Source organism: Candoia aspera, chromosome 1, assembly GCF_035149785.1.
Source record: "Candoia aspera isolate rCanAsp1 chromosome 1, rCanAsp1.hap2, whole genome shotgun sequence".
NCBI classification, from domain to species: Eukaryota; Metazoa; Chordata; class Lepidosauria; order Squamata; family Boidae; genus Candoia; species Candoia aspera.
Window position 1 is genome coordinate 92126934 of NC_086153.1, and position 13846 is coordinate 92140779.

At 37.9% G+C, this 13846-nt stretch overlaps 1 protein-coding gene across 2 annotated transcripts in view; it reads right to left on the minus strand.

Annotated features, from left to right (window-relative positions):
* The window catches only part of PDE7B (phosphodiesterase 7B), a 172420-nt gene that overhangs the window by 90004 nt on the left and 68570 nt on the right, over positions 1-13846 (minus strand). The window contains exon 1 of one of the 2 annotated variants that reach the window (XM_063309597.1): positions 2811-3611. The exons of the other annotated variant lie outside the window; for it this stretch is intronic. Within the exon in view, the coding sequence (XP_063165667.1) occupies positions 2811-3048 (238 nt within the window). The 5' untranslated portion in view covers positions 3049-3611. Of the gene's footprint in view, positions 1-2810; positions 3612-13846 lie in introns of those variants that run through there. 2 annotated transcript variants of the gene reach the window in all.

Genomic DNA, 13846 nt, shown 5'->3' on the forward strand with positions numbered 1-13846 from the left:
AAAGCACTGCAACATTTTTACATTGCTCTCCAATCCTCCAGAAATCAGTGCCAAAGGGACTCCTGAATACTTACAGCAAGTCATCTTCCTTATACTATCAGGAAAAATCTTCCTTTCTGACTAAAAAAATATGGTGAAACCAACATGATATTTGCAGGCCATAACTTCATGTTTGCTTCCTTATCATAACCCTTTTCTGAACACTTTATACTAAGACACTTTGTAAACACTATAAAATATTATTGAAGAGTAAATAGGAAAGCACAGAACCAAAAGTAGCAGATTCTGGATTTATATCTGCAAATGTTCATAAAACCCGAATATTCTTGGTTGCAGTTAGTGTGTAGAAATGCAAAAAGAGACAGGTCTCAGTATTGTTATTGACTAAAAATATTCAAAAAGCATCTCCAAGAATATACATATGGGCATATATCTTTTCTACGACTTGAAAATATGAACACTGTCAAAGTCAGTAGAGCAGGAACAAACTGAGAAGACAGCTGTGCAGAGTAACTTGTGATGCCTTTTCTTTTGGCTTCCTTCTGCTTCTTTCTTCCTACGGCCTCTGCAGTGTTTGAGGGCATTACTAGACATAGGTTCGATTCCATTCAAAAGCAAACTGATCCCCTGGGTGATGATGTCACTGGGTACTTATCATAGAGGTAGAGAGAGGTACAGCTCTCTTCTGCTCCATTGATTTGCAAGAGGCAGTCTGTGGGGCCACTGGAGAGATGGGATGCTCACCTCACCTTGGCTCCCAGCAATTCACCTCAAAAGGGTGGCTGGATGGCAGGAATTGATAAAAGCTCTAAAATACAGAATCATGCCCAGAGGTGTGCTACCAGTGGGCAGACAATACACACTTGCACTGTTTTGGGGTGGAAGGAAAAAGGGATGTGCTTTTTGATGTGACACTGGGATGTGAGGGGCAAGGCCTGCCCTCCGTTGGCCAATAGTTGAGCACTAAGTGGTGGAGGTACCCCTATTCTACCTATTAGTCAGGAAGGCTTGGATTGGCTGCCACTTTTCTGCATGCATTGCAGACTCCATGTAGACATGCTCATTATCCAAGGGTTCCAGATGTGGTCTAAGTATATTGCAGTTAAATCTATTCACATTAGGAAAGGAACAAAATTTGTATTTGGAGACAAACCTATATAATTCACAGTTTCTGAACCATTAGGCAATTAAATACAGTTATCCTTCAGTCTCTGCACTTTTCTGAATGTTGTGGTGTGGTTTCTCCACAAGACAAAAAAAAGATCATATTAGGGGAAAAAGCATATACTTATTAGTGGAAGTAATAGATATAGATATATGTATCATTCTGGTCCAAAGTTTTAAAGAATGTACATTTTAGGAAATACATCTGAAAATGTAACTACCTTGTAAAAATGTGACTATCTTGTAAAAAATCACAATAGAACAACATTGTAAAATACGAAGAGGTGAGGACAAAATAGGTATATTTCTTTGCTTTTATATTGTAATATAACAGTCAAGGGTTTTATGATCTTAGTAAGGGTACATTAAGGGGACCAAACATTCAGTACGAAGTAGATGCAGTAGATACCCATCATGCTATAAAAGCAGTGTGCATACAACTTTATAAATAGTGCTGGTCCTTATCTAAAACAAAACTCAGCAGACTCATACGCAAATGACATGAACTGTATCTCAAAGCCAGTGTTATAGCTATAACACTAATAGAGATCTGAAAATGAGTATTAGCTTTGTAATATTATTTTATTAACTTTACTGACTAATAAAGTAAATGCATCTATTGTGATACTTCCCCATCTGAAATGTGGACTAAGTTAACTCTTTAGTAATGGTCAGTATGAATACATTTGCCTCAATCATACAGATTCATTTCACTTTTTAAATATCTCTGAATCTTCCTCTCTCTCTATATTAAACGATAGCCTAAAATAAGGAAAGCAGAATGTTAGTAATTTGCTTTTAAATGACACTGGGAAGAAAAACCATTTAATATACTTGCAGATATTTACCTAGGTACTAACAGCCACAAATTTAGAAATGCCTAAGTTCCCACTGATTTACAAAAAGTGATTTTGATTCCAAAGTATTTTTCTGAAGATACACCTTAATTCACAATCAAACATGTACAAACAAGTAACTAAAAACTGAATATAATCTAGGCAATCTTGATTATTTTAAACTAATTGCAACAGAAGAAAGTTAAACAATTACTTAATTCTGTTATATTGATACCAGAGATTTTAAAGGGTAATTTGACTCTGTTATATTCCCCCTCTTCTTTTTTGATTAGTAAATTTTTTGTTTGCTCATTCACTTTGTTGTTTCTGGAGCTCATTAAGATTTGGGCTGGAGGGAACTGGATTCTAAAGCTGGGGAATAATCACCAAAGCTGTTTCTGTCACCTTTAGGATATAGGACATTTGTGGCTCTTAAAATATTATCCAAAATTTATGCAATAATGTCTTAACATATTAATTAACAGCACAATTCCATGCATTTTCACTGAGAAGGAAGTCTTGTTGCACACAGTATGGCTTATTCTGAGTGGTATAAGATAAAAGTTTTATAAGAACACAGAACACTGATTCTTCACTGATGACTGCAGCTAGGGAAGTTCACTTTGAATGCTGCCTTTCATAATTTAAGTAAATATGGTAAACCCACAACACAGCCTTCAATGTTCTTAGCGTATAATGCAGAGTGAACATAGATTTCCTCTATCCCACTGGTTTAAGCAATAAACAGTCAAATATGCCGGTTGTATACTTTGATACGTACACAATTTTGATTGCATATGTTAAACTTACCTGATAAAACATTAGGACTCCCATCGCTTTCCAGAACTTCTCTCCTCTTTGTCTTTGTGAGCTCATTTTTGGATTTCCAGATCAGCTTTATGATTCTGAACTTCTCAGGCAACTCCCAAGGTAGAATTCCCTGTTGACAGATGGGTAGGTTGTCTGTGGACAAGGGCATCTGATCTTCTTCAGTGCCCCACTGCCTACCCTTGTCCGATACACTGAAAAACCTATTCAGCACAGGCATTCTCAAAAAGACAGCTGCTTCTTCAGAAGAGAACACCTTTAAATTCCAGGAGTGGAAGCACCAAACATCCTTGAGCCAGCTGTCTCTAAAGGTTTCTCTAAACTTACAGCAGCCTTGTTGCTCCTAAAGTTGAATCAACACATTCTGCTTGAAATTTATCTTTCAAATAGTCTCCAAGTCGTGACTGTTCCAAAGCTGTTCCTTCTCAATTGCATACAAATGTTCTCCTTCTCCCTTTTCCCTCCCTCTCAGATTTTGTGTTAACTGTGTTTGATTAATCCCAGCCTACAGCTATGCTCAGAAGAAGAAGAAAAATCCAAATGGGAAGAGTTTTTTCTTTTGCTCCTCTTCTCTTCCCTGGTCCTGCCCCATGTCAGCTAAGACTACCAGGCAAATGCAAATCCATTTGCAATTGCAGCCACAGGGAAGTTTTTATTTACCAGCTCTGTGATAATTAGGCATAAGGATGTGAGCAGCTGTTGCTTTAGGAACAAGAGCTTTGCCAACTTCTGCTGTGCATTTTTTTTTTAGGTGGGAGAGGGGTAGAGAATTTTAAGCTGTCCAGCGACACCAGCTTAAATTTACCTCATTTTGACAAGTCCTTACAGCCATTTCCCAAATCATCTACTAACTGCAGTAGGATGAGAATATTAAGGCAGCTGCGTTTGACTTTATGCAGAAGGCAGTACAATTCTAAAAGCGTCCAACCCCCCTTTTCCTCTTCCTAGTTGTTTGGTTTTCAATCTCAGCAAATCTGAAGTGCAGACGATTAATCAAGCCAGTCGGTAACCTTAACTGCCCTTCAGTTGGACAGGAAATAACATTGATTCACATTCCAGAATGAACTGTGAATGAAATGAATCAGGAAAGCTGCAGGATCCAGAAATGGTGCAATATCCAGCAAACAGCTCTGGATTTGTTTTGAACTTACAATTCCATTTCTAAAAGGGGGGGGGGAAATAAAGACAGAGAAATTGGGAAGGTGCCTTGGTCAACTGGCAGGTGGAAATCGTATGTTCCAGTAAGATCTTATTGAAAAAACATAAAAGAAAAGAAGAGAAAAAGAAAAAAAGCCTTCTCACCGCTGAAGTCTTCCTGAACAGAAAAGTAAATTCAGTAAGGATATCTATTTAGGCAGCTTTGCCAGCATTATCTTACAACAGAATCATCCAACTTCTGGCCCATGAAAATAAAATACTGTATCATCCTAACTGAACTGTTCAAATAAAATCTTGAAATGATGCCAACTGGATGTAAGTCTAGTTGAAATAACTCCTCCTGTCCAGTTGTAAAGAATGATTTTCAACTTCTCCAGCCTAAAGGATATGGACACGATTCTTGGAAGGATGAAACCTGCAACATATATCTTAATAAATGTCCTTCTTGATTAATAAAAATGGCCAAAAGATTGTCTGTGAAAAGTATTCTGAACTTTTATCCAGCCCAGAAAGCTACAGCCAGACTGTTAAGACAACTTAAAACTTGCTTAAAACAATGCACCAACCTATTTCTAGTCAAAGTGCTGGTCTGGTCCTACAAAACTCTCTGTGATTTGGAAACAGGCTTATTCAAGCACACTCCCTCTTATAAACCTGCCAGCTTCAAGATTTTGTTCATCCTGCTACCACCAGAAAGGTATCTCCTGGGTTTGCAGAAGAGGACTTCTTGGTTGCTCATTCTAGGCTGTAGAACTCTCTGGTAAGGGTGACCAGATAAATGCTCTGTTGGTTACGCTCCCTCTAGGAAGAGTGACATAAGTAGTTCTTTTTTTGTCCTTTCAATACAGTTTTACAAATAATAAAATAATGAAATTAATTTAACTTTGACTTTGATTTCAGAGCCTCATGGTTTAAGTTTTAGTTTCCTCACAGGGCAATGTTAAACTTACTGTCCTTTCTAAAAAATACACTTGAAAATAAACAGGATCTTCATTCATAGAAGAAGGAAAACAGAGTGGACTGAATTTTAACATCCTCATGTTTTAAAAATTGGAACACACATTTATTTTGCTGATGCCAAAATAACCATCAGTAACAGCATGATACTTCCACAGTCCAAGCACCCTTAGCATTTCCACCTCAAAAAAAAAATCAGTGCATTATTAAGAGTTTCTCAAATATTTTCTAAAGTGCACTTTAATAGCTTTTTTCTCCTTGAATATACTCATGTTTTACCTACACACTTAATGATAAACTGGCATAAAAATGTTGAACTGGCATGAAATTCTTCTTAAGTATTATGCCATTGTTGTTGCAATTATATTATTTTCCAGCAGTGGTTAGACCAGGATATCCTGATCCTTTGAACAAAGAGGTTAAGAAGAAAGAAAACAATGATACTGTGTAGTATTTTAGATGTGCTGATCCATTCATAAAACACATGGTTGCATGCCTGTTGTGTTCCACTTTGGTGTAAACGTAATTGTTTTTTTAAACATTTGATGTCACTCCCAGCTCTGTCCATTCAGGAAATTCCAGGACAGATGGACCCAACAGCCTTGGCCTGATGGGAGAATGCCAGATTGACTTTTCTTCCAGATGATATTGAAGGTGCCCTGCCCAACCTTCCCACTGCAGCTGGACTTTGATATGGGATATGTAAGGATACTCTGCGGACGTATGAGGAAACGGTCTTTTCCACTCTTTTTCAACATTAATCTTCTGACAATGTTTCTGTTATCCTCTAAAGGCAGCAAACAAGCTTAAAGGATGGAGGCTGGCTGCACAGCACACAGAATTGCCTTCTAGCACTGTCCTGCCTTCTTCCAGAATATGCTGCCTGAGATATTTCCTCTCTTTGCTGAATGGTACAGCCAACAATATTCACATGATCTGAAGGAAGAGCCCAGTGTAGGATAGCTCAAAATCATCAAAACCTGCTATTGAAATGGTCTTGTAAATGGATGTTAGAGCTGAGGAGAAATAACTTGGATCAATTCTCTTCTAAACCACCATCATAAAATATGGTTGTTTGCTCCTAATTTGATTTCAAATGTGAGGCAAAATTCTGTGGAGTTGGGGTGCGGTGCGAGAATTGAAAAAGTGTTCAAATGCAGAGATTTTTCTTAACCTATAGTTCACAAAGATGGAATATCAGCAATCATTCTGGCCTGATAATTATTGATATTTATGAAACCTGTTACATGAAGGGGGAAAAATTAATAACATAAGAAGCAACAACAACCTATTAATGATCTGTAACGTATATGTTTTTCCCCAAATCATCACAATAAGATACATGGTTTGTGATGGTGACCAATGGGTTTTTAGCATAGAATAGCGAATCTTAACCTGCGTAGCTTCCAAATGCATGGCTTTCAATTCCCTGGCATTCTCAGCAAAGTGGTTGGGGAATACTGGGAGTTGAAGTCTATAAATCTGGAGACTGCCCTAGTTATGGTACATTGGTATTGATGTTATCGAAGGACAATATAGAAACTAATACAGAAACTAATTAGGGCTTAAAGTTCTGTCAATACTTTTATGAGAACCTAGCTCACTATGACAGATAAACAGAACTTTCTTAGTCAGTGAAATACAGATTCACATAATAGTTCAATTAAGCTGGATTGGATCGTGAGAAGAACAATTACTTTTGGAATGACCATCCCTGGGGATTCTTGACATATGTGCTTCTGGTGAGATAATCTGGTGAGATTTTCTAGATATCTCACCAGAAGCACATAAGACAAGAATCTCCGGGGATGGTCATTCCCCATGTAATTGTTCTTCTCATGATCCAATTCAGCATAATTGAACTACTGAAAATACATGTCAAAAAGTTTGATGCCTGATTTCTTTGATTTTTATCATGAAAAAGAAGAGAGGAAGGAGAAGTCCTGTATGTTACATCTATAATATATACATACGTAGGAAAGTACCTATGACTCGGCCTTAAGAAGCAGTGCTAATAACAAGGCAGCAGGAGACGACGGTATCCCAGCTGAACTGTTTAAAATCTTGCAAGATGATGCTGTCAAGGTGATTCATGCCATATGCCAGCAAATTTGGAAAACACAAGAATGGCCATCAGGTTGGAAAAAATCAACTTATATCCCCATACCAAAAAAAGGGAAACACTAAAGAATGTTCAAACTATCGAACAGTGGCACTTATTTCACATGCCAGTAAGGTAATGGTCAAGACCTTGCAAGATAGACTCTAGCAATTCATGGAGCGTGAACTGCCAGATGTACAAGCTGGGTTTAGAAAAGGCAGAGGAACTAGGGACCAAATTGCCAATATCCGCTGGATAATGGAAAAAGCCAGGGAGTTTCAGAAAAACATCTATTTCTGTTTTATTGACTATTCTAAAGCCTTTGACTGTGAGGACCATAACAAATTGTGGCAAGTTCTTAGCGGTATAGGGATACCAAGTCATCTTGTATGCCTCCTGAGAAATCTGTATAACGACCAAGTAGCAACAGTAGGAACAGACCACGGAACAACAGACTGGCAAACAGAGGGAGAAAACGTAGAGGCAGTGACAGACTTTGTATTTCTAGGCGCAGAGATTACTGCAGACGCTGACTGCAGCCAGGAAATCAGAAGATGTTTAATCCTTGGGAGGAGAGCAATGACAAATCTCAGTAAAATAGTTAAGAGCAGAGACATCACACTGACATCAAAGGTCTGCATAGTTAAAGCAATGGTGCTCCCCTTAGTGACATATGGCTGTGAGAGCTGGACCATAGGGAAGGCTGAGCAAAGGAAGATAGATCCTTTTGAACTGTGGTGTTGGAGGAAAATTGAGACTGCCATGGACTGCAAGAAGATCAAACGAATCCATACTCCAGGAAATAAAGCCAGACTGCTCACTTGAGGGAATGATATTAAAGGCAAAACTGAAGTACTTTGGCCACATAATGAGAAGACGGGATACCCTGGAGAAGATGCTGATGGTAGGGAAAGTGGAAGGCAAAAGGAAGAGGGGCCGACCAAGGGCAGGATGGATGGATGATACTCTAGAGGTGATGGACTCGTCCCTGGGGGAGCTGGGGGTGGCAACTACCAACAGGAAGCTCTGGTGTGGGCTGGTCCATGAAGTCACGAAGAGTCAGAAGCGACTGAACGAATAAACAACAATCGTTTGAATAAGTCATGGTGGCCTAGTTTACACACATCACTAAAACATAAACCATTGTTTATAAACTGCCACACATTATGCCAAAGCCACACACCACAAATTCATGATTTCCCACTGATGCTGATTTTTTAGGAATTGTTAATTTTCAAACTTCCAATATAGGTAGTTCTCCTTATAAGAAAACCGCTGCCATATTTTCTAACAAGTAAATTCCAAGCTGAGTTGTACATAGTGTAACAGCAAATGTCTAAATACATTTATTTACATTTTTCCTTTGTTAGTATGCAACAAAGTGGATATAAACTCAGTGAGTTTAAATGGCAAAAAGGATCAATAATACTTTGAACTCTGTCTTTCTTGTTCCCCTTTTTTTAATGATTTTGGGCCGATACAGTTTTTAAAAACTTTTACAGACTATACCTATTCACCACTCATAGTCTGTTATAACAGCACATGCTATTAAAGATGTCGGCCTCTATGGTAGCCATACCTACATAGCTAGGGTGACTGTGGAGGCAAAAAGGTCAAGATGGTGGTTGTGATCACATGATCAAAGCCCTGCCCCTTTGTTATGTACACTACACACAAAAGGGGCAGGGCTTCAATAGCATGGCTGTGGCCACCATCTTGACTTTTTTGACCCCCAGTCATGAGCACCTCTGCAGTCTAGTTTTTCTGGATGTGTTGGAACTATAGCTCTCAGAATCCCCAACTAGTGGTCAAGTTGGTTGGAAATTCTTGGACTTGAATCCCAACACTACCAGCTTGCAAAACAGTGGTCACATCAGTGTAGACTTCGGTCAGAACTGCTATTTAGAGAGATCCTGTATAGGCCTGTGCTGTACTTTCTCTGAGTTGATATAACTGCTTCAGCATAATCTTCCATTCTATACTCTTCTTAGGAAAGCCATGGTAAATAAGAGTATGTATATTGGACCTTCTGAAAAGCTCTTTAATTAATTTATCTCTCAATACTATGTTAAGAAGAACCTGGAATGAATCAGAAGAATCTTTGATGGTTATGAAACTCTCAAAATAATCCAAGCAACCCAACCACCACTTTCTTTTTATCTAACAGCTGTGAATAGGATGAGAGCTATTTCCTATAGAAGTACTGCTGAAAGAATTTTAGAGTATTATACTAACTCATGTTTTGCAAATTTAATGAATTTTACATGTCTGCATATTCACTTTTAAGCTATATTATAAGTTGACAGCAGTAGATATCACAGAATGTCATCTGCCTCGCTAGTCTATTACCAGGGCTAACATTAATCCAATCTACTAATTTTCATTATAGTTTCTATTTTCTCATCCATTCTCATTGTAAGGATGGCACAAGATTAGTCTCTTGGCTTGTAACAATGTTGGCCTGCAGCATTCATCATCAGCCTACTCATAAGCATTCCCAACAAAAAATTATTCAAGAGCCACAAAAACAATAAAACTTCTTTTAACTCTTTTCACTGTTGTCCAGAATCCATGCTTTAGCAATATGTTCCTTCCCAATGTCTACAACTTAAATTACACCAGAGCCTCTAGTACACATTTTCCCTCAATGGCTCCAGAAGCTGTGACCTACATTTATAAACAGAACAAGAGATAAATGATGTTTATATTTTAATTCCTAACACTGTTCTTGTATCACTTCACTACTGGGAAGGTCCTGGCTCCATCTAGTAAGGACAGAAAAAGAGGAAACATGGTAGTGTAAACTCAAATGATTAAAATGTATTGAGAAAATAAAGGTATATAATATTTCTGACCATTTGTTCAATTTCTCTTAAGTATGGTAGTTTCTCTCCTACTGTTAACTGTTTTTTTTTCATAATTAAAGCACTAAATAGCATCTAATATTTTTTTTTCAATTTTATCTTTGCATTCAGATCAACCACAGAATTAAATATTAAGTGGCCTTGGGACAAGATCAGGCAATACTCAAAAGCCAGGTACATTCCTTGGCTTGAAAAATTTTGCGCACTCATGAAGTAAAAGGAAAATAAACAGGCTATGTTTATCTTCTAGAGTTATGTGTTTAATGTTAATGTGCCAACATTTTTATACCCAAATAGCAGCAAAAAGAGAAATATGAGTTGAATATGCATTTTAGATACCATTTTGGGTCAAAGAAGCAGAATATAATGAGACTAAATGTAAACTAAAAGAAACACTCTTAGCTGTTTCATATAGGATGACAAGCATATTGCCTGGTGTACTTGGCACATTATATGAACTCTGATTTAATTTTTTTTTCCTAGAAAGCATTTTGTAGCAGGAGTAAATGGGGCATGAATATTGCAATGGCCAAAGGAAAGCTATGAGGTATTTGTCTACTCATTTGCTTGGAAAAGAAATGAGATGTTCCCTAGATACGGTATCTTCATAAACAGAATGAAGCAATGCAAAAGCCTTCCCTGCAGTGAAAAACTGTAGAAAATCAAATGCCTATTGATGATGCTTTTAAATATTTTGGAAACAGTCAATAAATATGCTTGCTTCTGCTTCTGCTCTTTAGTCACTAAAGCACATATAGAATATTTGATGGATCAAACGAAAAGCCCTGCCCTTTTCTTCAACAGTGTAAACCCAAATAGAAAGTTGAAAGGAGATTTGATGCTGTTGACTACCTTATGTCGTTTGTTCTTATCATGCTTTATATCCAAATACAAGACTTGCTATTTTTGATTTACAATAATCAATTATAATAGTTGATTTACAATCATCAATTGTAAATTGTTGCTTTACAATGATCACTTATCAGGAGTTGTTTTTTTTTTAAATGCATCCATGTGATTCTACAGTATTACATTTCCCAAACTTTCATATTAGCCAAATATAAATGGTGGGCACCATAGTCTACATAGCTTAGAAAAATGATGTAGTGCAGCAACCTTCCCTGCTCCCTGGTTGCTTGCTTGCATAACTAGAGATAAGAGAATTCCATATGAAACATATCAATGATCATAATGTAGTTTTTAAAAAGTTTAGATACATTTACAGCTGTTGTCCAAATTAGCCAGTGGAACTAACAGTCAGCGGAAGTACAGGAGACAGTGGGAACAAACAGTAGGAAATAACTATTTCCATTATTTCCTGCTTGTGAATCCCTCAGGCAGGACTACACCTAGCTGTTTTGCTGCCTGAGGTGAAGAACAAAACCGTGGCCTCTACTGTTCTTCTACAAAAATTAACTGAATTGATCACCACTGTAACCTTAAGATGATGGATGTTGGCACACAACATCTGTTGCTTGAGGTGATCACCACCCTGCCTAACAGAAGTGCTAGCCCTTCTGCAGTGAAGTGAATGAATTTAAAGAAATCAAAGAAAAAGCTTCTGTTTCTTCTCCAGTGCAAATTGCCTCCCAAAGCACTACAGTATTTGCACTGTAATGGATAGGTTTCTCCTCTGCGGAAATGCAACCCTTGATTTGAAAAGCTTCCCAACTCTTGACATGGGGCTTGTCATCACTCAGCCTGCACTGGAAACTAGATCAGCTTTTCTACTAGAATCAGAATAAAGCATTTCTAATCAGTTCTAGTAGGACAAAGTTTCAAATATCATGAAGTCAGTTTCACAGGGCAATAAATCAGGGACTCTGAACAACTGCGGCCTAAGACCTTCTTACTTGACAGCTGTCAGATACAAGGAAGGGGAGGAAGAACTTTTGCAGAGCAGGTAAGAGTATGGAATACTGTATGCACATTTCAACACTTAGGATTTTGCTTTTTTTTTCCCTCCCCCAGGTAAAATATCATTAGCAGCTAGCCAGCCCATTTTTCTTTTTTTCCTGTTTCAGGTTCAAGCAGTTTCCTTCTCCACTTGAATCGCAAGTGCAAACTGATGGTTTATTATTTATTTATTTATTTTATTTTTATCCTGCCTTTATTATTTTTATAAATAACTCAAGGCAGTGAACATACCTAACACATGCTATGGGATTATTTCCCCCCACCCCCACCCTTTCTCACCTCATCTGATTCAGCAAAAGATCATGGGTGCATTTACTCAAAGAAATTGTGGAATGATTTCATATTTCTTGCCTTAGCAGGTTTTCAGAAGGAGGAGGAAGAAGCAGAAGTATGGTAAAAACAGAAACAGAGGGTTCAAAGTCAAAATAATCACCCCCTCCTGTAAAATTCCATGAATAAAGCAGGGTGATTGTATAATAAACACCTCGCCTGGAGGCCCCTGGTATCTCAAAACTTTTCTTGTTCACCTAGCTACTTTTATTTAGAAGTAATAGGTAAGTTTGTTTTCTGTCAGGACTCATGCCTTTTCTTCTGTATAACTAAATGGAGGACTCTCTCTGCTGCGACATGGTCACTGGAAAATGCAGAATTGTTGCACTTTAAGAAAACAACATTACACAGCCAGTCAGCTGTAAGTAAAAGCAAGGATTTTGAAACAAGACCGCCATGTTCCCAAATACAGCTTCTCTTACCCCATCTCAACAAATTTACAATTACTGCATCTAAGACTTCATTTCTCTATTTTCTACTTTGCAACAGACATGTCAGGTTTGTAAATACAGTTTTAAGATCCTGCAAGGACTCTTTACTTCAAGAACAGACCAGCAATCTTTCCTCACACCTTTAAGAGCTGATGCCCCAGCTCCAGCTATTATCCTCAATGTGAACCATTTTCACCATGAGACATATTTGAGGGATGGGGCTGCTACTGGTAGCACAGGGCATGCAATGTAGCACTGATCTGGTTGCATAGATACATTACTACTGACCTTAGGAATAACAGGGCTGGAATGGTCAGATATTATATCGCCCTGTTTAACAAGCATAAGATGCTGTGGGAGTATTGCTTCAGATACTCAGTCTCAACATTTTATTCTCCACTTGCTTCAGGGCTCTGCTTGTGCATTCAAGAAGCATGCAAAGGTACATTTTTACTACCACTGGGACTGAAGCAATCTGATTAATTGCGAGTTCTCTTTCCCCTTTCTGCAGTTGGCAGCACTTTGGGACTAGCAGCACACGGAATATGTTATGGTGCAGGGTTTCGTACTTTGCGGTATGTTCTCCTCCTCATGACTTTATCAGCAACCTCTCTATGCACTTTTGCTGGTACAACCTCCGCTTTATATGATCTGGTTATGTTGCCTGGAAAGTACAGCTGTGATTATATGGTTTCTGATTGTCCGTGCAAAGAGGTTACAACATATGGAGACAGTTCTTCATTCTCCACCCCAATCATTTGTTTGTTGGATCATGCAGCCTTAACCTTGGGAAATATTCACAAGTGGAAACTTTTTGTGGTAGTTTATATCAGTAACATCATAAACTTCCTGCCTAGCAAGAACTTTTCTCATTTGTATCTATCATCAGTGCCTTGTATTATTCCATTTATTACTAAACCCATCTTCTTTGGTTTATTAGTGTACATTCTAAATCAGCTATGAGGCTAAAATGGCTGCTCTTATCAGAGTTTATAGTCCCGCTGTGCCCCACAAAGATACTTGACTGAGGTAAAATAGAAGCTTCCAATAACTACTTCTGTCCAAATGTTTCCAAGAATATAAACTGTACAGGTTTTTTCTGTAACAGTTATTACACAGACTTCAAAGGCCTTTATTTTATTTTTCTACAAATGACAACAAATGAGATTAGACAACTAGATTCATGTTCCTATAAATCCTTCTTTCCTTTAAAAACATGACAGTATGTTAGCAATTAACATCAGTTTTTCTGGCTCCTAA